We start from the raw sequence: 25,980 nt of genomic DNA, 5'->3' as shown, positions 1-25,980 counted from the left end.
CGGGCCCCACTGTGCCAGGTGGGACTCTGGAACCGGGCCCCACTGTGCCAGGTGGGACTCTGGAACCGGGCCCCACTGTGCCAGGTGGGGCTCTGGAACCGGGCCCCACTGTGCCAGGTGGGACTCTGAAACCGGGCCCCACTGTGCCAGGTGGGACTCTGGAACCGGGCCCCACTGTGCCAGGCGGGTGCTCTGGAACCGGGCCCCACTGTGCCAGGCGGGTGCTCTGGAACCGGGCCCCACTGTGCCAGGCGGGTGCTCTGGAACCGGGCCCCACTGTGCCAGGTGGGGCTCTGGAACCGGGCCCCACTGTGCCAGGTGGGACTCTGGAACCGGGCCCCACTGTGCCAGGCGGGCGCTCTGGAACCGGGCACCACAGTGCCAGGCGGGTGCTCTGGAACCGGGCCCCACTGTGCCAGGCGGGTGCTCTGGAACCGGGCCCCACTGTGCCAGGTGGGGCTCTGGAACCGGGCCCCACTGTGCCAGGTGGGACTCTGGAACCGGGCCCCACTGTGCCAGGCGGGCGCTCTGGAACCGGGCCCCACTGTGCCAGGCGGGCGCTCTGGAACCGGGCCCCACTGTGCCAGGCGGGGCTCTGGAACCGGGGCCGATCCGCAGCGCGGCGCTCCCGGAATTGGCGCTCGCCCTCTCCCCACCCCCGCCCGTCCCCCCGGGCTCCGGTTTCCTTGGCGGAGGCAGAGGCTTTCCAGCCCTGTCCCTCCTCCTCGGGAGCCGCCTGCGAGCCCGCTGCGCCGCCGGAGCTGCCCGGCCCCTGGCCCCGCGCCGCCCAGCTCCGGCCCCGGCCTCGGCCTGCGCCCCGCCCCGCCCCGCGCCCGTTCTACCTGCGCCCGGCAGGATGCTGCCCCTGTCCCGAGCCCAGCTCGGACTTTTCTTCGTGCTGCTCTGCCCCGCCAACATCATCGGGCTCTGGTGGTGAGTAGCCGGGAGCGGGCGGGCGGATGCGGCGCGGGGGCTCCTGCTCCCAGCCCCGGGCGGCGCAGGAGCGCGGACTTGCTGCCCTCTGCCCTCCGCCGCGCCGGTGTCACTCCGGAGTCAGACCCGTTGGAGTCCGCGGAGCTAGGTGGCCTGACTCCGCGGCGAATCGCGGCGTTGCGCGGAGGTTGCACTCCGGGACATCGGTTCAGGGACATGGCGCGTGGGGGGGGGGGGGGGGGGTGGCAGCACCTCCAGCCTCGCTCCGGATCAAACGGTCTCCCGCAAGAGGGGAGCGGAGCGCAGACACCTCTGCAAGGTGGGGCTGGGGGCAAACCACTGCGGGAGGTCCAGTGCCTGCTTCCGCGGCGGCGGGGGAGTCTCCGGGCCCGCACAGCTGGGGAGGGAGTTATGCAAGGTCTGCCCGTGCTGGCGGGGTTTCCCAGCGGTTACCCAGCTGCGGGAAGCGTTACTCATGGGAGGCGCGGGGGCAGTGGTGGGTCGGGGGTTACTCCGGGTTTACACGGGTCCTGGGGGTTATTCTGGATTTGCACGGGTCCTGGGGGGAAGTTACTCCGGGTTTACACGGGTCTTGGGGGTTATTCTGGATTTGCACGGGTCCTGGGGGGAAGTTACTCCGGTTTTTCACGGGTCCTGGGGGGAGGTTACTCCGGGTTTTCACGGGTCCTGGGTGAGGTTACTCCGGTTTTTCACGGGTCCTGGGGGGAGGTTACTCCGGGTTTTCACGGGTCTTGGGGGGAGGTTACTCCGGGTTTACACGGGTCTTGGGGGTTATTCTGGATTTGCACGGGTCCTGGGGGGAAGTTACTCCGGGTTTTCACGGGTCCTGGGGGAGGTTACTACGGGTTTGCACGGATCCTGGGGGCGATTAGTCCGGATTTGCACGGGTCCTGGGGGCGATTAGTCCGGATTTGCACGGATCCTGGGGGCGATTAGTCCGGGTTTGCACGGGTCCGGAAGGAGGGGGGGTACTCCGGGTTTACACTGGCGCGGCTGGGACTAGCCCACCGGCAGATTCCCTCTTGGCAGCAAAGGGAGCGGAGCGCGGTGCGACGAACATCTGTAAAGGGTTCAGGGCTCGCATCTCTTCTCCCCCCCCCCCCCGGAGTCACAGTCCCCTCCCTCCCTCCGTCCGCTTTAATTAAAAGACGGGGGCCGGCATGAGGCGCCCCCCGGGCCGGAGCTCCAGGGACCCCCCCCCCCTTTGTAATGGAGCCTGCATCAAAGGCGCAGACTGCGGCAGGACCGGGGGGGGGGACACGAGCCGCAGCCGGGCCCAGCCCGGAGATCTGCCCAAACACGAAGGGTTTGAATCTAGGAAGGAAGAATTTTGCCGAGCCCGTCGGTAAACGCCTGGATTCCTGTAGCGCCGCCCGGGCACCGTCTCCTCGCTCACCTCCCTCCCGCCCCGGCTTCCCAGGCCGCAAGCCCCGACGCCGAAAGGGCAGGCTGCCGCCCAGAGGGTGGCAGGGAGGTTTCGGAGGACTAGATCCTGGTTTCCACCCGGCCCTGGCCTGTCTGGCATTTCAGTAGGACCTACCGTATTTGTCTGCGGGGGAAGGAGGAGCTGCGGGCGGGGGGTGGGGGGGGAGACGCAGCTGCGCTGGAATGTTGCCCGAGGGGGCGGGGTGCGGGGCAGAGGGTATCCGCACCGGCGGGCTCACGCGGCCCAGGTATGCAATGGCAAACATTTCCCTTCCTGCGGGCAGCCTCGCGCGCTGAGTGACAGACAGACAGACAGACAGACAGGCCGCCCCCCCTCCCGCTGGCGCTCAGCTCGCCGCGCTCTCTCTTCATCTCGACTTGCTCTGCTCCCTCCCCGCCTCGCAATGCTAAGCGCCAGCAAAGCCCCTTGAGCCAGGCCTGGCAAAGGCGAAGCAGGCGCGTGCAGCCAGCTCTGGGGAGGAGCGCCGCGACCGCCCACAGCACCCCGGGGCAGAGAGGAAAGCAGCGAGCAATCCCGCCGGCCCTCCAGGTCTGGGGCTGGCACAGGGGGGAACCTGGCTAGGTACTCAGAGCAGGAGCGCTCCCGCTGGGATCCGCCCGGACTCCGAAGTTAGCCAGCGCCTCTCGGACTGGGCTCCCGGGGGCTGGGGGCAGCGGGGGCGGCATGTTTCTCAGCCCAAGACGGAGCGATGGCGGGTGTGTTGGCAGCGCAGGCGGCGGGGGCGCGGGAGGGGGGGGGCAGGCCGAAGGGGCAGCCACTGCTGTTCCTCTGTTGCCTTAAGGCAGCACAGGTGCCCCCAGGGAGTGAGCACAACAGAGAACCATCCAGTGATCCCTCCCCTGTCACCCACTCCCAGCCTCTGACAAACAGAGGCCAGGGACATCACCCCTACCCAGCCTGGCTAATAGCCACTGATGGAGCTAACCTCCATGAAGCTATCTAGCTCTTTTCTGAACCCTGTGAAAGTCCTGGTCTTCACAACATCCTCTGGCGAGGAGTTCCACAGGTTGACTGTGCCCTCCATGAAGAAAAACTTCCCTTGGTTTGTTTTAAGCTTGCTACCTGTTCATTTCATTTGGTGACCCCTTAGTTCTTATATTGTGGGACCAAGTAACTTTTCCTTATTCACCTTCTCCACATCACTGATGATTTTATAGACCTCTCTCATATCCCCCCTTCCTCTCTTCCAAGCTGAAATGCCCCAGTCTCATTAATCTCTCCTCATAGGGCAGCGGCTCCATAGTAGGGCTGTAAAATCCCATGTAACTGTTTAACCAGTTAACAGATTAAAGGGGGGGCAGGTGGTGGCTAGCCTGGAGCGCCCCCCTCCGCCACAGACAGAGGCTGCGCTGGCTGGCTCCAGCGCCCTGACCGTGGTGGGCCCCAGGGACCGGAGCAGCCGCCTGCTCAGGGCCCTACAGCCCCGACTGGTTAACCCTTCCCATCCCCATTCAAACCCCTTCCCCATTCTGTTGCCCTTTTCTGACCCTTTTCCAGCGCCCAGAGATCTTTCTGGAGATGAGGGGACCAGATCTGCAGCAGGATGCCGGATGTGAGCGCACCATGGTTTTATACAGAGGCACTAAGATGTTCTCTGTCTTATTCTCCATCCCTTTTGCAACGATTCCCAGCATGCTGTTCGCGTCGTGCCCGGCGCTGCACGCGGAGCGGCTGTCTGCGGAGACCTACGCCCGGGACTCAGTGGTAACAGCTGAGTGCGCCCCGCCGGCGGGTTCGAGGTTCCAACGCGCGTTCCTGGGCGTTCATCGCCATTTCTGCCCCTTGTCCCAGTATCACCACACGGGCAGACCCGGGGCAGAGCATCCGGCATCCCTGCTAACCCGGCCTTGCTCCCGGCGCCCCCCGCCGGGCTCCTAGCCACCCCTGCGCGGCCGGGGGAGTTCCACAGGGCCCGCCCTATGCCGGGATGTCCCCCACAGCAGCGCCCCCCCAACTTGCACCAAGATGTCGGTGGCTTTGGGTGATGGAGGGAGGGGGGTTCAGGCTTTGGCGGAGCAGAGCGCGGGCTCTCGGCTGTTTTATTCACTGGGCTGATTGGTAGCGCTTTGGGAGAAGGCAGAGTGGCCCAGTGGGTAGGCCGGGGGTGGGGAACTTACGCACGCGGCCCCCGGCTTGCCTGGCTCTGGCTCCCCTGCTGTCGGGACTCCCCCTAGCACTGGGGAGCCTGCGCTGGCGCTCCAGCCCCCCATCCACCTCCGTGGGGCTGGAGCGCCCCCAATCTGCCAGCCTGCCCCCCAGGCTCTGGTGTGGGAGGGGCATGTGGGGAGAATCTGCCTCCCTCTTTCCGGGGCTTCTCACTTGTGCGGCTCCGACTGATTTTTCTGAGGGTCAGCGGCCCGGACCCGAAAAAGGTCCCCCCCCCCCTCCGCGCCGGGGTAGGGCATCGCACTAACATGCAGCCCCGCCCGAGGCCCTGCCCCTCTGCGTCTCCTCCTTCCTCCCCTTACCTGCCTGGGCTGTTGGGGGGGGGGGGCTGTCCCGTTCCCTGTTTGCCCGGCCCGGCGCAGTGGCTAAGCCAGGCCAGTCGGTAACCGCCCGGGACTTCCCTTCGCTCCCCCGCCGGGCAGCAGAAACTCGGGAAACCGACACGCGCCTCCAGCGAAGCGGCACCTTCCCCCCGCCCGCAGCCCGTCCCCAGCCAGGGGCTGCCCGCCTGGCGCCTCCCGGAACCCCTGGGCCAGCCCCGGCCCGCGGGCCGCTGCCATCACAGCCCCGCGCGGCAGCGGGCCGCCCACCCGCGGGCCCGGGTTCGCTGCGGGCCTGCAGGGCCGGGGGCCGCGGTCTGGGCCGGCAGGTTTCTCCGGCCGGAATGGAGCCGGTCCCTTGGGTTATCTCAGCGAGCCCGGATCAGGGCCCGGGCGGTGTGTGGGGGGGGGCCCTCGCCCGCCCCCTTCCGCCCCTCTATGGCAGTTCCTCCCCCTGCGCCCTCGCTCTCGCTGGGAGGCAGAGCCGGGCCCCTGAACCCTGCGGGTCACGGGGAGGTCGGCCACGAGGGGGTTAATTACAGGTGGGTGCGGGAGGGAGATCCGGGCTGCCACTAATCCCCTCACAGGCTGGGCTGAGAGCCCCCCAGCAAACCTTCCGCCCAGGCCCTGCCCCTCTCCGTCTCATCCTGGCTGCAAATTCTGCCCCCTGCGAACTCCCCCCTCCCCTGCCCTTCATGCCTCGCTTTCCCCTGGTGGTTTCTCTTTGGCCTCTCTCGGTCATTGGGGCCACGTGCTCTGCACTGCTGGGTCCCGCCGGCCGCGGTTTGCACGGGAGGGTCGGGGCGAGGCAGAGCGGGCAAGGCTGCCTGGGGGCCTCGGGGCACCCCTAAGAGGGGTCACCACTGAGAACAGCCTCTCTCCAGCCTCTTTGGAACCTCCCTTCAGGAAGTTGAAGGCTGCTATTAAATCCCCCCTCACTCTTCTCTTCTGCAGACTAAACAGACCCAAGTCCCTCAGCCTCTCCGTGCTCCAGCCCCCGAATCATTTTGGTTGCCCTCTGCTGGACCCTCTCCAATGCGTCCACATCCTTTTTGTAGTGGGGGGCCCAGAACTGGACACAATACTCCAGATGTGGCCTCACCAAAGCCGAATAAAGGGGAATAATGACATCTCTGGATCTGCTGGCCATGCTCCTCCTAATGCATCCTAATATGCCATTCGCCTTCTTGGCTACAAGGGCGCCCTGGTGACTCATATCCAGCGTCTCATCCACTGTAGCCCCCAGGTCCTTCTCTGCAGAGCTACTACTTAACCGGTTGGTCCCCAGCCTGTACCAATACTTGGGATTCTTCCGTCCCAAGGGCAGGACTCTGCACTTGTCCTTGTTGAACCTCATCAGATTTCTTGTGGCCCAATCCTCCCATTTGTCTAGGTCACTCTGGACCCTATCTCTGCCCTTAAGCGTATCTACCGCTCCCCCTAGCTTAGTGGGTTAAAACCTTTCTACAGTAGAGAAGGGAAAAGGGGGAAAGAAATGGCCAGTTGGAGCGTCCATGCCGAAGGAAGCGCCTAATACCCACCCACTCCAAGCACCTTGGGCTGGGTTTTATATCACTAGGGTGTGAGATGGGTAGTCTCTATAACAGGGGTGGGCAAATCAGCATCCAGATTCGCCCACCAAGCCATCTGATCCAGCCTGCGGCACCCTTCCCCTTCCCGCCCCCAGGCCAATTGAGATCTGGGGATGAGGGGGAGGGCACGCGGCAGCAGAGGGAACCTCCAACTGTTCAAAACAGCTGGCACTTCCCTCTAGGCACCGCACACCCCAGGCAAGGCAGGGGCAGGGGCAGGGGCAGGGGGCCAGAGGCTTCACGTGGTCCCCCACCCCAAGGCCAACCAGAGTCTGTGGGTGGGGAGCGCAGGAAGTGGCCTGGCCCCGCCCCTTTGAAATGATTGCTCACCCCTGCTCTATAAGGCGCTGCGGGACTATTGTTTTTAAAGTTTTTTTTAGCTACAGACTAAGGCGCTGCCCTGCTGAGAATGTCAGACATGAAGCACCTACCCGCCTTCTACACACTAACACCATCACCTGTGTCTCGGACAGGCCTTGGTGCATTTGTTTCACCTGCACACATGCCCCACTCCGTATTCCTTCTCTTAGACACACCCAGGTCCTCACCCAGACCCACTCCCACTCCCCATGCAGCCAGACACACCCAGGCGTACCCACAAAAACTGCAGCACTCATGTTAAGGCTGCCCTTGGCCCCAATGCTGCTCTTGTTTACTTGGGGATAAACTGGGAGCAGGTCCACCGGCGTGAAGTCGGATATTGATCTAGAGTAACAGCGCACCGTCTGCACCCAGCTCACAGTCACTGTCACTTTACAGCACTCTCCGCCGTCAATTTGCTCCTAGCCTGGAACCAAGTTTTGTGGAAATTTTCATTCTGAGGTGAGCAAAAGAAGTTCACTTTCTGTTGCCTCTGAAAATTCTCGCAGTCGTGTTTGAACAGCTCCGGGATGAGGAGAGTTGTGTTTGGACCCCGCTTGGGCCTTACTGTGCTGGTGCTGCGCAGCCCTGGGACGACAGCTGGGGCTCGCAGCAGGTTGGCTGGGTCATCAGCAGGAAATTAGTCCTGGCTGGGAAAAGCCTGGGAGAGTTGTGATTAATTCTGGATGGAGTTTACAACAGCTTTGATGCTCCAGAAGTGGGCAGAGTTAAGGTTATACTTAGCAATGTCAGCATTTTCTATCTTCCAGCCAAATATATATTGTCCTAGCATCCCGCGTGTGTGTACTGCCTACCTGTGGCCATGGCATTGCCGTGAGAAACAACAGGGTCATGTGTCAGGGCTTAGTACATCCTTTCCCAGCGTGCTATGCACCTTAGACTCACCTGCATGTGGCCCCTTAATCTGCCTCAGCCGGGACTACTTTCAACATGCCAGACTTCTGTGTGATAGAGGAGTTTGGCTTCATTGCTTGGTGGCCTTGCTGGGCTAGAATGGGAGTGTTAGACCCGTGTTTCTCACCCAGTGGTATGAGTACCCTTAGGGGTACTCGAGAGAAGTCTGGGGGGGGGGTGGTCAACACAATTGAAATGTGGAGAAAACTGAATTTTTGGTTGAAGTTCGACAGCGCTTTATTATTTTTGTACTTTTTACCCCCAAAAATTACATCGCTCGCCCAGCTACGATGAAGTTGTTTTAACAAATGTGTTGGCATGGTAGAAAAAAAATTGTCGTGTGTCTGAAAACTGTAGGTCCTGGGGGCACTTATCCTTTTTTTTTGGAAAAAGGGGGACTTTATAAAACAAGGTTGAGAAACACTGTGCTAGACCGTTGGGAGAGGGACGTTCCTGGCTTTGCAGTGACCTGCAGCGGGTTTGTTTCCAGAGGCCTGTTGCCTAGAAAACTCCTATCGGCTGCTTTGAGCGCAGTTGATGTGTTGGGTGCTGCATGGACACAGAATGAGGCAGCCTGGGGCCCGGAGAGCTTCTGGCCGAGACAGGCAAAGGGCGGGAAACAGAGGCCCATGTGCCAGTCTGCTGCCTTAGCGGGAAGCCAGGCTATCGCCTCTGCTGTGTGCACAGTGCAGGGGCACAGACCAAAGAGCCCCGCAAACCTCTTCCGAACACCGGCGCCTTTGCACAACAGCCTCCCTGGGAGTGGTTTGGCCGGGCCGCAGGGCCACCGATGGGGAGCACAAGGCCGGAAGGGTCTGTGCCCAGCTGCTTGCCTGGCCTTCTGCACTGACTTCCAAGGGTTGTGCATGCGTCTGTGTAGGGTTGGTAGAGCCCCACTTTCACACTAGCAGGAGGGCCTCGCTCCAGCAGGTCCCGTTAAGAGAACAGCCATCATCTAAACCACAGGCCCGATACCCCGGTGAGGGGCACCAACACACCACCTAGCTGGAGACAGAGCCCCGGGGAGATCTGGCTGCAAACCGTCCGGGAAATTCTTTCCCCAGGCAGCAGGGGAGACCATGCTAAGATTCTACCTTAGCTGTGCGGAGGGTTGGGATGGTTGCCTGGGGCCCTCCTGTCCAGCCATACTCTGTAGACAGTCCTGCTGGCAGGCAGCACCCAGACCCAGTGTCCATCTGGATGCCTGTTGCAGTCCGCGGCCCGGTGAGCTCATGGGATAGCGCGCTGGGCGGGGGTTGGTGCAGAGAGGAGAAGAAGGGAACTTTAGTGAGGATGGACACGGTGTGATGCCAAGGGAGGAGGGCGTGTTGTCTCCTTCCTTGGGCTTCGCCCATGGCAAACCCAGCACCCTGTGCCATGTGGACTGATGTCACTCCCTGCTCACGCCTAGCCTACAGAGCCAGCATTGCCTTCACCATCATAAGAACATAAGGACAGCCAGGCTGAGTCAGACCCAAGGCCCACCTAGCCCAGTGCCCTGTCTGCCCACAGTGGCCAGTGCCAGGTGCCCCAGAGGGAGGGAAGAGAACAGGGAATCATCACCTGATCCCACCCCTGACACAGAGGCTAGGGACTCCATCTCTACCCATCCTGGCTAACAGCCATTGATAAACCTAACCTCCATGAATGTATCTAGTTCTTTCTTGAACCCTGTTAAAATCTTGACCTTTGCAACATCCTCTGGCAAGGAGTTCCATGGGTTAACTGTGAAGAAAAACTCCCTTTTGTTTGTTTTAAACTTATTAATTTCATTGGGGTGACCCTTATTCTTATGGGACCAAGTAAATAACTTTTCCTTATTCACTTTCCCCACACCACTCATGATATTATAGACCTCTGTCCTATCCCCCCTTACTCTCCTCTTTTCCAAGCTGAAAAGTCCCAGTCTCTTTAATCTCTCTTCCTACTGCACCTGTTCCAAACCCCTCATCATTTTTGTTGCCCTTTCCTGAGCCTTTTACAATGCCAAGAGATCTGTTTTGAGATGAGGTGACCACATCTGGGCGCAGTATTCAAGAGGTGGGTGTACCATGGATTTATACAGAGGCACTAAGATATTCTGTCTGGCTGCAAGGCTCTTCGAGGGGCTGTCAGTCCTCAGGGGCAAGTCTAGTACTTCTGGTCTCCACATCCTGCTGCCATGTGTCTTTGCCCCATTTTGCATGAGAAGCCAGGGCCCATGTGTGCCGCACTTTCACGGGGGGCGGGGACCTGTGGGCATGACTCAGTGCCCAGGGTTTGAGAATATGGCTGAGAAGGGAAACAGGTGGGATCAGAGAGGGGTCCATCTGACCCAGTGCCCTGCCTCAGGCCTGGCCAGCAAAGCACAACAGGCCCCCCTACTGCTGCCTTCTGGAACACACTACCTGTGTGTGGGGGGGGGGAGTGTCCCCCAAAGACCATCAGTTAAATGGGGGACTCACGTCTGGTGCAGGAGGGACCCTCCCACTGGCCCTTGGTCTTATCTCATCTGACATAATCATCGGTATTTGGCTCCTGAATCTGCTAAGCCCTTGGCTTCCGTGAGAGCCTGCGGAACTCACTGCCACTAGGTGACCCCCGGCGTGATGCGGTGCCTCTCCCTCGCACTGCGCGTCCCCCTGTTCTCTCAGGAGAGAGAGAAAAGCAACTCTTGGTCTACCCTGTCTCGCATCGAAGGTGCCTGTTCTGGTGGGTTGGCTGAGCGGGGCTGGCTGGGTTCCAGCCTGGCTTAGGGTGCTGAATCCGAGGGGTTTGAGCCTCTGCTTGGATCCCGAGACTGGCTGGGTGATTTTATTCAAATCGCTAACATTGCCCCGTGCCTCAGTTCCCCTCCCCCCGGCATGCAATGCAGGCAGCACTACTCAATGGACTTCAGACCCGCCAGATGGAAGGGTCTCTTGGCCGGGTTTTAGTCCATGTGATTGTTCGCCAGTGGGACGAGCCACTCGGACAACCCAGACTTTTCGGCCAGCTTAGAAGGGCAGGGCCTGCCCGGAGCCAAGCCCCGCTTCGCTGCTTGCCCTGCGTGTAAGGAAAAGCAGCGGACAGGCTGGGCCCTCCACCGGGGAGCACATGGGGGAGAGTCCCGCTGTGGGCAGGAGGGGCTAACGCCAGCGAGCCCCTGGCAGGCCCAGAGACGATCGAGTCCACCTCGGCTCCTGGAACGCCAGCTGGGGCAGTAGCGGCGGGGGTGCATTGGGTGCTACGCCCCCTCCCGTCTCAGTGCAATTAGACACATAGGCTGTGCGTCCCCTGCTCCCTACGGCAGCCCCGGGCTGGCTTTGGCTCCCAGCCAGAATCCCGGACTCCCCATCTCCCGGTGGCGCATCTGCCCCTCCCCCAGCCTCGCTCAGCTTCTCCACCAGCCCAGGGCTTCCCCCCCCCCCCCCGGACTCCCCTCTGCCGCGGGGCTACCGGCCGCCAGCCAGCGGATGCTGCCCTGGGCGGGTGCCCGCGGCTCGCACCCTGGGGCCCGGCTGGCAGCGTGGCCTGGGCCGGTCTGTGACGAGCGCATCCTGCGCGGTGCTGGGTACCGGTGTACGAGGACTGGCTGCGATGCAGGGCCCATGCTGCAGAGATTCCCGGGGCCACGTGGCTGAGACGCTTGCAATGGGGCCAGGGGCAGACGGGGCCTGGCCGCTGGGACCCTCCTTTCGCCCCCCCCGTGAAAAGCCACCGGCCTTTGGGCCAGACTTGGACAAGCAACCCGTTTGCACGTGCGCAGTAGAGACTTGCTAGCGTTTGTCAGCTAAATCCACCCACCCTTCTGTCTGCACTGGGCATGCTCCGGCCCCACGGCTCTGCCCTAGCGCGGAGCGTCCCCACAGAGCGACTGAGCATGCTCCGGCCCCACGGCTCTGCCCTAGCGCGGAGCGTCCCCACAGAGCGACTGAGCATGCTCCGGCCCCGGGCCGAGGGGCTGGCCAGGACTTTCCCTGCCATGGTGTCTCAGCTGCTGTGGAGCTGGGACTTAGAGCAGAGAGGGTGCCGGTCCCAGCCCAGCGGTGAGGGGCACAGACAGGCTGCAGCGTGGCTCAGGTGGGGGGCCCTGGATGGTGGAGAAGGAGGCAGGGCAAATCAAACGCAGTGGGGGCCCCTCAAGGACCAGAGAAACGGGGCGTGATGGGGACGAGCCCCTGGGCCCTGGCGGGGCAGGCTGCGGGGAATTGGGTCTGTAATTAGCAGATCACAGGCTGTCTCCTGTGCAGATGCAGGAGGGGCCGGACTGAGGGTGTCTGGCCACCCTTCGCCCTGGCGTTTCCCGGCTTCAGGCCTTGCCGCCTCCGTGCGGCCCCTCCCCGCGCCTTGTGCTGGGCAGGAGTGGGAACCGGCCTCGAGCGTCGCCCTCCCTGGCTGGGGGCTAGCTTGTGAGCTGGCGGGGGCAGGGACTGGCTCTGCCTCGGCGGCTGGGAGGCACAAATCCTCGGGGGTCGGCTTGTCGGGGTTCCGCCACCCATGTCTGGGGGCACGTAGCCCCCACGAGGGGCACGCAGCTCCACACGCCTCTCATGCCCCCGTGCCACCCGTCCACTCCTCCACCCTGGCACCCCTGGCCGGCACCCCATGCTGCTGCCTCTCAGCCCCAAACTGCACCCCCAATCCTCCAGCTAGCTCAGCCCTGCTGGTGCCCCTCACGCGCTAGCTGTAGCCCCCGGCTAGCCCAGCCCTGCCCCCGCCACAGTCCTGGCAGTGCCCCTCACTCCCCACCCAGAGCCCCTGCCAGCCTGGCCCTGGCCCCCTCCCACAGCTCTGCCGGTGCCCCTGACTCCCGACCCGCAGCCCCTGCCAGCCCAACCCTGGGTCCCCTCTACACACAACTTTGCTGGTACCCCTCACTCCCAACCTGCAGCTTCCTGCTAGCCCGAGCCACAGGACTGGCCTGAGCCACAGGGCCGGCGACCTGACCTCCAGCAGCCCCTCGTCCCTTCGGACTGGTCATGTCCTGCAGCTCTCTGGAGTGGCGACCCCATCAGAACTGCCCGAGTGCCCGAACGCTGCCCATTGGCCTCAGCGGGTCCCTCGCCAGGCTCCCTCAGCGGCAGCGGGAGAAGCAGGAGGTTATGCGGGTCCGTGAGCAGCTGGGCCTCGGTTTCCCTGACGCTGCTTTCTGCACATGGGACCTTGGCACAGGTTCCCAGGGGATTCTCTGTCACTGACCCCAATGGCAAGTGCGTCTGCTCCACGACAGCCCTTGTCAGAGGGTCCCTCTGGTCTAGGGATCGGGGCTGCCCCAGTGACAGCCACCCTGCCTGGCAAACGCCCAGGGAACCCCAGCGTGGCAGGAGTGGGGTCTGTCCTGCAGAGGAGAAATGGGCCAGTGACCCGGCATGACACCACGAGGGGCACCACCCCACGGGCTGCACCCATCGCCAGCATCCCCGGCTGCCTTCTGCCAGGGCAGGGGGCTGCCGTCAAAACCCAGCCGGGCTGCTTGGATTTTGTTCCCCTAAATGCCCTGCCTTGCCCCAGCAGTTTCCCTCAGCCAGGCTGGAGACCCATTTCCACTCCCCAGCCCGAGGGTTTGCGTTGCTGTGAGCGGTGACACGGCCGTGGTGCTCCACCCCAGAGGTAGCTGCATTGCGGCAGGGCACTCCTGGTGCTCAGGGCTCTGGCGTTGCCCAGGAGAGAGAGGGTCAGGCTGCGAAGGCCTCGGCAGCTGGAGGCGAGTGAGCCAGCGAGGCAGGTCCCAGCCCAGAACGGGAACAGCGGGAGGCTCGGCGGGGCCTGGCGGGGCCGTTCCCCTGCTCCCGGGGCAGCTGCCCAGCCCTGCTCATTCCTGCGCGGGTCCCTGGCCAGGGCTGGGGAGGAGGGGCCGAGGCCAGGGGCGTGGCGTGTTAATTATAGTCCCCCGGGTGTGCAGGGGGACAGGCTCGGGCAGATCCGGGAGGGAGCTCGCCAAAGCAGTAGCAGTTTGGCAGCATTTTTCTCGCTCCCTCCCCCCCCCACCTGGAAAAGGGAAACAACTCGCTGGTCCCGGCATCGGCCCCTGGTGCCAGGCAGGAGCCCGGCGGAAATGAACGTTGAAGCGCAGCTCCTGCACCGTCCTGCCCTGCCCTGCCCCTCGGTCGCGGGGCAGCAGCCTCAAGGGGGGAAAAGCCGTGGGGGGGGGGTAGTGCTGGGCTCTGGGCTGGGCTGGCCAGGAAGGCGGGGGGGGGGGGGGGTAGCGCTGGTCTCTGGGCTGGGCTGGGCTGGGCTGGGCTGGCCAGGAAGGCGGGGGGTGGGGGTAGCGCTGGGCTCTGCTCTGGGCAGGCCAGGACGGCCGGAGCCCGACGGGGGCTCTGAAGACCCCAGCCCTTGCCGGGCTGCACTTTCCCTCCCCGCCAGCCCAGCCAACCCAGCAGGCCGGGGTGAGCTACAGTTCAACATTTGCTCCCGCGGCCCTCGGGCTGCTCCCTGGCTCGCAGCTGAGCACAAAGAGGCCTCTTAATGCAAGTCCGGGCCCCGCTGGTGCAGCCAGCCAAGCCTGCAGAGCCCCTGCCAATCCCGAGGGCCTGACCCCTGGGCCACCGGCCCCCCCCCAGCTCACTCCAGCGCCTGCGCTCGCTGGGCGGGGCAGCCCCGGGGTTCGTGACTCGCAGAGAGACCGCGGGCCAGAGAGGAGTGAGCAGAGGCCATTTGTCCTTCCAGCCCAGAGCTGGGGGGCATACGGTGCAGGGCTGAAGTACGCCGTACGGCAAGCTTGGGGGACATCAACCCCCTCTGTGTGCCTCAGTTTCCCACCTGCAAGCCGGGGATCGCCATGCTCTGGCCCCATGCTTGGGAAGTGGAGTCTCTGTAAGAGAGGCAGGGTGCACTTTGGGGGCCCTGGAGGAAGGATGTTTGGAGAGGACAAGGCATTGTATGCATGTGGCCACTGTGCACACATGTGTGCATGTGTATTTGCACACAGGTGTGTGTATGTGCATGTGTATGCATGCGTGCACATGTGTATGTTCATGTGCACATGTGTTTGCATACCGATATATGTGTGTGTGTGTGTGTGTGTGTGTGTGTGTGTGCAGGTGCATGCGTGCGTGTGTGTTCACGTGCACGTGTGTGTGCAGGTGCGTGTGTGTGCTCGTGCGTGTGTGCTTGTGTGAGTACATGCCACTGTGCTGGGCAGGATAGCCTCAGAACGGCGCCGTCGTGGGCCAGAGGCCCCTGTACTGGGATTCTGTGATGCAGGCGCCGCGAGTACAAAACGCTTCTTCCAGGGCAGCTGCCTGGTTCTTTGCCCCAAGAACTATCCCATAGCCTGGCTCAGCCGGCCTGAGCACTGCAGGGGGAGCGGGGGTTAATCACCTCTCCCTTCCTGCCCTGTGGCCCTAGTCCCTCCTGGGAGGCGGTGCTGAAAGGCAGCCGCCGCGCCCCAGCCCAGAAGTGGCTGCATTTTACTGGGTGCAGGCGGGACGGCGGCACTCGGCGTGTTACTGGCCAGTTTGTGGAGGGCATTGGGTGTCGCTGGACCCTCGCGAGAGGGGAGCCACGCCGCCTCTGTGCATTTAAGGAACTAGAAATGTCCATGTGTCGGCCAGACCCAGCTGGGGGCCGTGCCTCAGTTTCCCTACAAGGCCCCCAGTTTGCAGTCTTGTCCCGGGTAAGTTGGTGCCTCCAGCGGGAGGGCAAGCGCTCCCCTTCCCAGGCAGCATCACCCGCTCTGGGCCTCTGGCACAGCCTGGGAAGTCCTGGACTGGCATGCGGGGCCTGGGAAGGGGGTGACGGCAGAGGGCTGGGGCAGGCGCTCAGGGTCCCTGGCCTCCCCCACGCTGCTGCCAGGTGTGGCCTGGGCACCGTGACTCCAAGCTGCCACACCCGGCTTGTCCCATCCCCGAACACCCTCTTGTCTGGGACCCCCGGAGTACACTCAGTAATAACCCCCCCCCCAAGGGTCCTGCCTTGGCCGGTGGCTGGGCAGCTGATGGCCCAGGAACCGCCAGGCTGGCCGGTCTCTCCCATCACTTGCTCGCCCGGCCGCAGCATCCCCTGACCTTGTCGCTGGAGGTGGATGCTGGGGCATCGGGGACTGGGGCGGGGAGCAAACATGGGAGCTGGGGAGGGACCTGGAGAGCAGCCAGGGGGCTTCCTGGGGCGTTATCGCGGGGCAAGGTCGTTCACTCTTCTCCCACAAGGTAAACAGAGAACAGCCCCTGCTGCAGGCACGCTCCCTCCCCCGGGGAGGAGACATTCCGGGAATGCGTGGCACGCCGCAGCCCGTCCGGGCGCTGCCCACCTGGGGCTGGGACCCAGACGCCATGGAATCCAGGGCTGGGCTGCACTGGGCCACGGGGTCCGTCGTGGTCGCCTCCACCCCCTCAGGCTGTGCAGCCCCCTGGGGAGGCTCCTGAGTGAAACAAATGGGGCGGAGAGGGGAAACTGAGGCACCGAGCCGGGACAGGTCTTGCCAGGGGCAAAGCTGGGCCCAGACGCCAGTTCTCCTGATGCTCAGCCTGGTGCATGCGCCATTGAACCAGGCTGCCACGCGGCATACCCTGGTCTCTGCCGTGCCTGGCTAAGGGCCTGCAGGCCAGGAGCCTGAGCATATGGCCCTGCGCAGCTCTGCCGAGAGAGGCCAGGCCACGGGCTGATCTCAGCCACACTCGTGTCTCTCCGGGGCATCCCTGTTATCCAGCAGGGGTGGGTGCCACGCACGGAGCAGCCCCCCCGCGCCAGGCGCCCTCGCAACCCAGACCGAGGGGACTGGCACCGCAGTGACGCCCCAGTCACGCCCGCCCGGCAGAACCGGATCAGGCCCTCACCAGCCACTGTCTGCGTCAGATCCGGGGCCGTTCCTAGTGTAACTGTCTGGCTTGGGAGGCCTCGCACCACGTCTGGATTTGGGCCTGTGGCTGGTGGGCAGGGAGAGCCCCAATCCACAAGGGCTTCCTGCTACCGTGGAGCAAATATGCAGGCAGGGAGGGGCCAAGGGACCAGGCAAGGTCCCCTCGGGTCAGGCGGATCCCCCAGCGCAGGGCGGGACAGGCGCTCCCTGGCCCTTTCCTGCCCCGTCCCCTCGCTCACTTGGCACCTGCTGCAAACTTCTCGGAGAGACGGGGGACGGGACGACCAAGGGAGCCCAGCTCCAGGGGGAAAGCTGCTGCTGTGAGCAGCCCAGGTGCCCCCAGGGAAAGATGGCACCTCGCTACCCTGCCATCACCAGCCCGGCCTCAGGCGAGGGGTCTAGGGGCTGTGCGGGTTCTTGACTGCCCCCTGGTACCCACGTGGCATCAGCAGCATCCCCCGTCTCTGGGGAGTGGAGGCAGCTTCTCCTCGTCGCCCCTCGAGGCCCTGGCCATGTGTCCTGCAGAGGTGGCTGGCTCGGGGAGGGGACTCCGGGCACAGGGGAAGGAGCATGGAGGTGGGGCGGGCAGGTGGCAGGCCTGGTGGGTGACACGGTGCGAGGTGAGAGAGGACGCGCTGGGAAGGGTGCTGGACAGGAGGGCAAAGGGGGTGCCCTGCACTGGGCCATGGGTGGCTCTTTGGCTGAGGAGGGCTGTGGCACTGGGTCTGCGCTAGCCCACTGGGGAGTAGCCCCCTGCCCCACACGTGGTCCCCGTCTGCTAGAGCGCTGGCCTCCCGCTCTCCCCCCTGCAGGGCAGTGGGCAGCCCCCTGGTCATGGACCCCAACAGCATCTGCCGGAAGACGAAGCGGCTGGCGGGGAAGCAGGCGGAGCTGTGCCAGACAGAGCCTGACATCGTGCAGGAGGTGGCCAAGGGCGCCCGGCTGGGTGTGCGGGAGTGCCAGCACCAGTTCCGCTTCCGCCGCTGGAACTGCACCAGCCACAGCAAGTACTTTGGCCGCATCCTGCAGCAGGGTAAGGGGCACCCTGGCCACCCTCCACCCCCACCCTCCTTGGAACCCTGGGAACAGCTGGAAACTCCACCCCCACCCGGAACTCTGGGAACAGCTGGAAACTCCCCCCTCCTCCCCAGAACCCTGGGATCAGCTGGAAACTCCCCCCTCCTCCCCAGAACCCTGGGAACAGCTGGAAACTCCACCCCTGTGGAACCCTGGGATCAGCTGGAAACTCCCCCCTTCTCCCCAGAACCCTGGGATCAGCTGGAAACTCCCCCCTCCTCCCCAGAACCCTGGGATCAGCTGGAAACTCCCCCCTTTTCCCCAGAACCCTGGGATCAGCTGGAAACTCCCCCCTCCTCCCCAGAACCCTGGGATCAGCTGGAAACTCCCCCCTCCTCCCCAGAACCCTGGGATCAGCTGGAAACTCCCCCCTTCTCCCCAGAACCCTGGGAACAGCTGGAAACTCCCCCCTCCTCCCCAGAACCCTGGGATCAGCTGGAAACTCCACCCCTGTGGAACCCTGGGATCAGCTGGAAACTCTTCCAGGCCCTCCTCTGCAAGGCTCTTCCCAGCTCTCTGCTCCTAGGGCCGGGAAAGGGGCTGAGGGGAAACGGGTCCCCACCTGTCCAGAGGCCATCAGCCAAGGGACGATGTGCTGTCTCGGGCGCGAGCTCTGCGCTGGCTCCCTGGGGTGAGCCGGGCTGGGGTGCCGGCTAGTGCTCTGAGGCAGGGATTTACCGTGCCCTGAGGAGGCGCCCCGCTCCCTGCCTGCATCTGCATGAGGGTGGGGACAGCTGGGGATAGCTTGCCTGTGGGAAAGGGAGGGTGCTGCTAGGGAGCCGGGGGTGGGCAGGGGATCTGCCATGAGGAAGGGACACTGGGCTGGGCAGTGGTGGCTTCTTTCTTGCCCTTGGCTGGTGCCTGGCCCAGCTGTAGCCAGGTCTGCCCCTCGCCCCCCCCCACTCCCCAGTCCAGGTGCCACATAGGCAGTGGGGTGGGCAGAGTTCTGCACCAGATGGCAGGCCCTGCAGGGGGGCTCGCCCCCTCCCCACTATGCCATGCTGCCCTGGCCCTGCCTGGCTTGGCTGTCCTTCCAGGGTGCCCAAGCACATGTGGGACCTGAGTTGATATGAAACCCCTGTGGGGACCACAGGGGAATTTAGTGCCCCCTGGCTGCAGCTCAGCTGTCACCTGCACTGACCATACTGCCAGGAACTAGCACACAGGCCCCTGCCTTTCCAGACACTGCCCTTTACTGGTGGAACTGTGTGTCATAAGTCCTATAGTACTAAGAGCTTCTGGGGATTCTCCTTTGCTGCAGAAGTCTGGGTCACCTGGGTTTTATGAACAGACTCTTGTTGACTCTACCAGGTGTTGGACCAGGCAGAGCTGCGCTCCCTGAGCAGCAGTGGAGGCGCCATGTCCCAGCATGCAGTGCAGCTGGGCTGGCTGGATCAACATGGAGCATTGCATGCTGGGAGCTGTCACCTCTGCAGACCTCAGCAGCACCTTAGGGCTGCCCCACCTAGCCAATAGCCAGCCCATCCCTGCAGGTGCATGCAGGCCTGTGTGGGGCTGTGCATGGCACTGCCTGGCACGCCCAGCGAGGTGCCCACCTTCCCGGGGCTCCTGCTCCCTCCAAGGACCCAGCTCCTTGCAGGGCCCGGGGCATCTTGCTCGGGTTTGGAGCACCCCCTGCTGTGGAGACGTTCGTCCAGTGGGGCCAGCTCCCAGGCTTCTCAGGAGGTGTCCATCCCTGCCTGCTCTGAGGCCAGTAAGTTCTCGGGGTGGAGGGGGGAGGGATAGTTGGGGAACAGCAAAGTCCCCACCAACGGGCCTCAGAACACTAAATGTCCCAGTGCCCCGTGTGTAATGCCAGCTCTGGCTCTGACGGCTCCCCCTGCAGCTGGCCTGCAGGGAGTGGGGGGGGGGGGATTAGCTGGTACCCCACAATGAATGCAGTGGCCCGATGCACATGCACCATGCTGGATGGGCATAGTCTCCACCATCTGGCTCCATCTAGAGCAGGGCTGGGGCCCAGGGGCAGGATCCGGCCCGCCCGCCTAACACTGTGACCCGGCCCGTGGACTGCACCTGGCTGTTTTCTGTTTGTATCCTGCTGCCCAGGCCACCGAATTTCCAGGCGGTGGCTCAGGCAGCAGGATCCTATTGAAATGGCTCCTGGTCACAGCAACCCCAGGTGACATGGTAGTGGCGGAGCCAGGAGCCCGTTGCTGTTTTAACTTCAGAGTTTCTAGCCCCAGACAACTCTGGGGGGAGGCAGGTCCCAGGCCCCTGCCCCTTCGGGGGGTGGAGCTGGCCCGGGACCAAGTCCCACCATTCATTAAGTGCCCCCCCTGCAAAACTTACTGCTCACCCTGGGTCTCGCTGGTGAGAAGCCCCTTTCGGCTTGTGCCGGGCCCCTCGGCGGACAGAGCCAGGCGGCTCTCACTCTCAGGCAGGTTCTCCAGCCCTGGCCTCCCCACACCCTTCTCCAAGCCCTGTCCCCGGCCGCGCCATCCTGAGCCTCGGGAACGGGCCCGGCGCTGGGCTGGCGGACGCTGCAGGAGCTCACCAGGAGACCTAGGTCCTTGGCAGAGTCGCTGCATTGCCGGGAGGCCACGAGAGGGCACAGCAGAGCCAGAGGCAGCCTGCTTAGGCAGGTTGGGGTCTGGAAGCCAAGGGGTCTCCTGCTTTGACCACAGCTGTCTGGGGGCGGATCGCCGGGCAACTGCTGCCGCGTGTTCATGGCCCAGATGCCCTCTCCTGCTGCCCCCTGCTGCCCCCAGCCCCGCCGTGGCCCTCCCTGCCCACAGGGCAGGTGGCCTTTAGCCAGAGACAGGTCCCTCCCTGGGCATCTGGCCATGGGGGCAGACACCCTGAGCACAGCAACAGGGCGGGGCCCAGGGCTGCCCCCCACTGCCAGCCCACAGCCCTGCCAGGCCCAGGAGCTGGGCTCCAACGTGGGCCGCAAGCGGAGGGTGGGGGCTTTGCTGAGTGCTGGATGGGCCCCGAACCCTGGCGCCACAGCCGCTGGGCTAAGGCGGCGGAGCCCCCCCGGTGGGACTGCCAGAGCAGGTCCGGGCAGGGGAAGGATGCTTGGAATTCGTGTCCCGGAGCAGAGACGGGGAGAACATGCTAATAATAAATAATCCTGTAGGGCGGAGGCTGGTGCCAGGGGAGCGGGGGGGAGGGGAGCGCCCCGGCGTTGCCCCACCGGGAACAGCTGCAGGAGCGGGAGATGGGCCCTAGCAGGGCCTCCCCAGCTCTGTCGCTGCCCACCCAGCCCCCGTTGGACTCTCGGGGGGGGGGGGGGGTTGAAGCTCTGGGCGGGGAGTGGCGTCCCACTGGGCCATTAGCTCCCTGGCGCCCCCCAGGGCTCAGAGTCGGCACTGTCCCGGTGCTGACAGGGAGGCAGGTTACAGCACGGAGCTAATCACCCCGCCTGCTGTAGGCTGCCCTCAGAACTCTTCAGCTGTGGTCAAAAGCCCTGTACTGCTTGCATCCAGTGGGGAGTCGCTTAGCTGGAGGTGGGGACCCAGACTTTTCAGGACTCAGAGAGGCAGGGGCAGAAGGGCAAGCGATGTGGAGATTCCACGTGGCGGAGGTGCTGCACAAGGGGTCCGCCTCTGGTGACATCTGTCTCTGGGCTCCCTTGCTGGTGCTAAAAGGTGCCCTGGGGATGGGGCAGGATTAACCCTCCCTGGGGGGGCAGGGGCTAGGAGAGCAAAAGAAACCTGGGCGAGGTGGACAAGCTGCAGCATCGCATAGCTGCCATCCCATCTCAGGGCATGAGTGCAGCCCTCCCCACAGCTCCAGCCTTGAGCCCCTGCCCCCCGTCAGCCTGCCCCCCAAACACCCCCAGGGCTAAGTGCAAGGAGTGATCCCCCTGGAGGGGGGGGCACAGGCCCTGCAGCTTTCCCAAGTACCTTTCTTGTGGCACATACCATTGCAAACCAGACACAAGGGTCCCCTACCCCTCTCCTGGCACAGGGGACAAGCAGCCACCTCTGGGGCAGCGCAAAGGACAGGTGGGAAAGGGGGACGGGTGAGTGGCACTTTCCAGGCCAGGAAGCAGAATCACTTTCCAGCCCCTGGGAAATTGCCCAGCCCGTCAGCACCCCCTGTGGCACAGCATCCTCTGCTGCACAGAACCCCCTGCGACATGGAACCCCCTGCAGCACAGCACCCCCTGCAGCACAGCACCCCTTGCGACATGGAACCCCCTGCACCATAGCACCCCCTGCAGCACAGCACCCCCTGCGACATGGAACCCCCTGCACCATAGCACCCCCTGCAGCACAGCACCCCCTGCGACATGGAACCCCCTGCACCATAGCACCCCCTGTGGCACAGCATCCTCTGCTGCACAGAAGCCCCTGTGACGTGGAACCCCTGCACCATAGCGCCCCCTTCAGCACAGAACCCCCTGAACCATAGCGCCCCCCTGCAGCACTGCACCCCCTGTGGCATAGTGCCCCCTGCTGCACAGAACCCCCTGCTGCACAGAACCCCCTGCACCATAGCGCCCCCTGTGGCACCGCATCCCCTGCACCATAGCGCCCCCTGCACCATAGCACCCCCTGCTGCACAGTGCCCCCTGCTGCACAGTGCCCCCTTCACCACAGCGCCAGCTGCAGCACAGCAGCCCCTGCACCATAGCGCCCCCTGCAGCACAGTGCCCCCTGCGGCACCGCATCCCCTGCACCATAGCACCCCGTGCAGCATAGTGCCCCCTGCTGCACAAAACCCCCTGCACCATAGCGCCCCCTGCTGCACAGCAGCCCCTGCACCACAGCGCCCCCTGCTGCACAGCGCCCCCTTCACCACAGCGCCAGCTGCAGCACAGCAGCCCCTGCACCATAGCGCCCCCTGCAGCACAGCCTCCCTTGTAGCACAGCACCCCCTGCAGCACAGCGCCCCCTAGTGCTACTTGCCTGCTATCCCAGAGTAGCCAGCTGATGCTGCTTCCTGCCCGCAGACATCCGGGAGACGGCCTTCGTCTATGCCATTACGGCGGCGGGCGTGAGCCACGCCATCACCCAGGCCTGCAGCATGGGCGAGCTGCTGCAGTGCAGCTGTGCGGCGACGCGGAGCCGGGCGCCTCCCCTGCCCACGGCCGGCCCGGGTGCCGAGGGCTCTGCCTGGGAGTGGGGTGGCTGCGGGGACGACGTGGAGTTCGGCTACGAGAAGTCCCGGCAGTTCATGGACGCCAAACGGAAGAAGGGCAAGAGCGACATCCGCACCCTCATCGACCTGCACAACAACGAGGCTGGGCGCTTGGTAATGCCCCCACCCCCGGGCCCTGCCCTGCCCCCGCTCCCTCCTGCCAAGGCAGGAGCTCCATGGAGCACCCCTGCCACATCCCGAGATGCCCAGGGGGGCTGCCCCTTCCCTTGCCACTGCCAGCCTGAGCCACGGCCATTTCTCATGGGAGTCACAGCCCTGCCCCATACAGCGCTGTGCCCCTCGCGCACCTGCCCTGCTGGGTTACAGGACGATGGCGCTGGCTGGCCCAGGGGGAAGGAGCTGTTCCTCCCACTGACACACCCCAATTGTCCCTTCTCATGTGCCCCTCGGGGGCTGGCATCCTGCTAGGGTTTGATGAAAGGCTCTGGGTAGAGGCCGGGCAGTGGATCCCCAGGGCGGGGGGGCAGGGTGGTGCTGGGGGATGGTCAGTGGATCCCTGGAGTGGAGGGGGGCAGGGCAGTGCCAGGGGACAGGCAGTGGATCCCTGGGGCAGGGGGGTGGTGTGATGCCGGGGGACGGGCAGTGGATCCCCGGAGCAGGGAGGCAGGGTGGTGCCGGGGGACAGGCAGTGGATCCCCGGGGCGGAGGGGCCAGTGCGGTGCTGGGGGATGGGCAGTGGATCCCCGGGGCAGGGTGGATGGTGCGGTGCCAGGGGATGGGCAGTGAATCCCCGGGGTGGAGGGGCAGAGTGGTGCCAGGGGATGGGCAGTGGATCCCCAGGGCGGGGGAGCAGGGCGGTGCCGGGGGACGGGCAGTGGATCCCTGGGGCAAGGGGGATGGGCAGTGGATCCCCGGGGTGGGGGGGCAGGGCGGTGCTGGGGAACGGGCAGTGGATCCCCGGGGTGGGGGGGCAGGGCGGTGCCGGGGGACGGGCAGTGGATCCCCGGGGTCGGGGGGCAGGGCAGTGCCGGCGGACAGGCAGTGGATCCCCGGGGTTGGGCGGGGTCTGTGGCCCATCCCCGCTGAGCAGCCCTGTCCCCCCAGGCAGTGCGGAGCTACATGCGCACGGAGTGCAAGTGCCACGGCCTCTCGGGCTCCTGCACCCTGCACACCTGCTGGAAGAAGATGCCCCACTTCCGCGAGGTGGGCGACCGCCTGCTGGAGCGGTTCAACGGGGCCTTCAAGGTGATGGGGGCCAACGATGGGAAGACGCTGCTCCCCGTGGGCCACAGCATCAAGCCCCCCGACCGGCAGGACCTCGTCTACTCGGCCGACTCGCCCGACTTCTGCGCCGCCAACCGCAAGACGGGCTCGCCGGGCACGCGGGGCCGGGTGTGTGAGAGCGCGGCGCCGGGCGTGAGCGGCTGCGACCTGCTGTGCTGCGGGCGCGGCCACCGCGCCGAGACCCTGGTGCTGGAGGAGAACTGCCTGTGCCGCTTCCACTGGTGCTGCGTGGTGCAGTGCCGCCAGTGCCGCGTGACCAAGGAGCTCAGCCTCTGCCTCTGAGCCGGCTCCCGACACCGGGTGCCCGGCAGCTCCCTCTCTCCGGACGCGGGCGCTGGGGGAGGGGCTTGGCCAGGCCCCGCCCTGCCGGCTAGGGGCACCGAGGCCTGGGGGGTGACACACAGACTCGGCAGGAATGAGGACCGACTTCCTCACTGGTTAATCCTCCTCAGGCCAGGCTGGTGCCCAGGCTGCCCCCTCCCCCGTGGCCTCCTCGGGCTCCTGCGGCCACCAGCCCTGGGGCGCTGCAGGCAGGGGGGCGACGCTAGTAAAGGTATTTGAAGAGAGTCCTGCCCCTCTTGCTGGAGCCGGCACAGAGCTCAAAGGCCAGGCCAGCGTGTACCACACCCCAGAGGGGATGCTGGGCACCCAGCCACTGCCACACCCCACAGGGGAGCTCTGTTCGGGGCCCAGTCGGTTCGTGGTCTGCATGTGTGCTTGGGTTAGGCCCAGGGGCTCTGACCTCTCTGGCCACGCAGAGTCCCCAAAGGCAGATGAATTGTAATGTTGATACATGCAAAACAATGCACATCCCATGTACAAAAGGGTGGGACGAATTTAGCTACAGCCACTCAAGCGAGATCTTGGAGTCATTGTGGCGAGTTCTCTGAAAACACCTGCTCCTTGTGCAGTAGCAGGCACAAAAGCAAACAGCATGTTGGGAATCATTAAACAAGGGCTAGAGAATAAGACTGAGAATATCTTAGTGCCTCTGTATAAATCCATGGTGTGCCCACATCTGGAATACTGCATCCAGATGTGATCACCTCATCTCAAAAAAGATCTATTGGCCTTGGAAAAGGTTCAGAAAACGGCAACAAAATGGTTAGGGGTTTGGAACAGGTGCAGTATAAAGAGAGATTAAAAAGACTTGGACTTTTCAGCTTAGAAAAGAGGAGACTAAGGGGGGATAGGATAGAGGTCTATAAAATCATGACGGCTGTGGAGAAAGTGAACAAGGAAAAGTGCCTGACTTGTTCCTATAACATAAGAACTTTTGGGCACCAAATGAAATGAATAGGTAGCAAACCAAAGGAAGTTTTTCTTCATGCAATGCACAGGTAACCTGTGGAACTCCCTGCCAGAGGATGTTGTGAAGACCAGGACTTTAACAGGATTCAAACAAGAGCTAGATAAATCCATGGAAGACAGGTCCAGCATTGGCTGTTAGCCAGGCTGGGCAGGGATGGTCTCTAGCCTCTGTTTGTGAGGGGCTGGAAATGGGCAGCAGGGGTGGATCACTTGGGCTCCCTAGGGGCTCTGAGGAGGCCTGGACCCTGCGGGTTGCTGGAGATGTGTTTTGCTCCAGCAAACAATTCAGATCCTTCCCCCTGACAGTCCCACTATGTGGCTCATGCCTGCTGGGCTGGCCACAGGGCGAGGGCCGGTCCCACCGCCAGATAGCACCCCTCTGGCCACGGAGCCCCCAAGCGCTGCTGCACAGAGGGGGCAATCGTGGCCAACCTGCTGGAAGGTGGCCCGGGGCTAGTGGCAGGGTCTGGAGCTGGACCCCAGCGAGATTTTCAGACCAGTCTCTTGGGCTAGGGAAACTGGTTTCTGGCCATTGAGACAGTCTGCAACAGCCAGAGGAGGTGACTGGGTCCTGCCCCCTGTACACCCATCAGCCCAGTGCTCCGGTCTGGCTGCGGTGCAGTGAGTCGTGGGCAGCTGCCTCGGGCTGCCAGGGCTCTGCCATGGGGCTGTCGAACTGGAGCTCCGGGACCCTGCCCTGCATGAGGGATTTTCTCATTCCCC

General features: G+C 64.0%; 1 protein-coding gene across 4 annotated transcripts; it reads left to right on the top strand.

Annotated features, from left to right (window-relative positions):
* Positions 1-772: 772 nt before the first annotated feature.
* Positions 773-24,917, top strand: WNT6 (Wnt family member 6). 4 transcript variants are annotated; one of them, XM_075932951.1, is made up of 4 exons: positions 773-933; positions 17,328-17,548; positions 22,514-22,815; positions 23,767-24,917. In XM_075932951.1, exons 1-4 carry the CDS (start codon positions 857-859, stop codon positions 24,226-24,228), a joined length of 1,062 nt encoding a protein of 353 aa, XP_075789066.1. In that variant the 5' UTR covers positions 773-856; the 3' UTR covers positions 24,229-24,917. The 4 variants fall into 4 exon arrangements, with proteins under 4 accessions (XP_075789066.1, XP_075789065.1, XP_075789063.1 ...); XM_075932950.1 differs by lacking the exon at positions 773-933 and adding an exon at positions 957-1,081; XM_075932948.1 differs by lacking the exon at positions 773-933 and adding an exon at positions 2,261-2,483 and having other exon boundaries at positions 17,328-17,518.
* The last annotated feature ends 1,063 nt before the right edge of the window (positions 24,918-25,980 follow it).

Source organism: Pelodiscus sinensis, chromosome 7 (assembly GCF_049634645.1).
Source record: "Pelodiscus sinensis isolate JC-2024 chromosome 7, ASM4963464v1, whole genome shotgun sequence".
Lineage (NCBI taxonomy): Eukaryota > Metazoa > Chordata > Testudines > Trionychidae > Pelodiscus > Pelodiscus sinensis.
This window is presented reverse-complemented; position numbering and strand designations above follow the sequence as displayed.

Coding starts and splice junctions, on each gene's coding strand:
- WNT6 (XM_075932949.1), top strand. CDS start 3,945: ATGCCGGATGTGAGCGCACCATGGTTTTATACAGAGGCACTAAGATGT. Junction 17,549..22,513: donor TGGCCGCATCCTGCAGCAGG/GTAAGGGGCACC, acceptor TCCTGCCCGCAG/ACATCCGGGAGACGGCCTTC. Junction 22,816..23,766: donor ACAACGAGGCTGGGCGCTTG/GTAATGCCCCCA, acceptor CTGTCCCCCCAG/GCAGTGCGGAGCTACATGCG.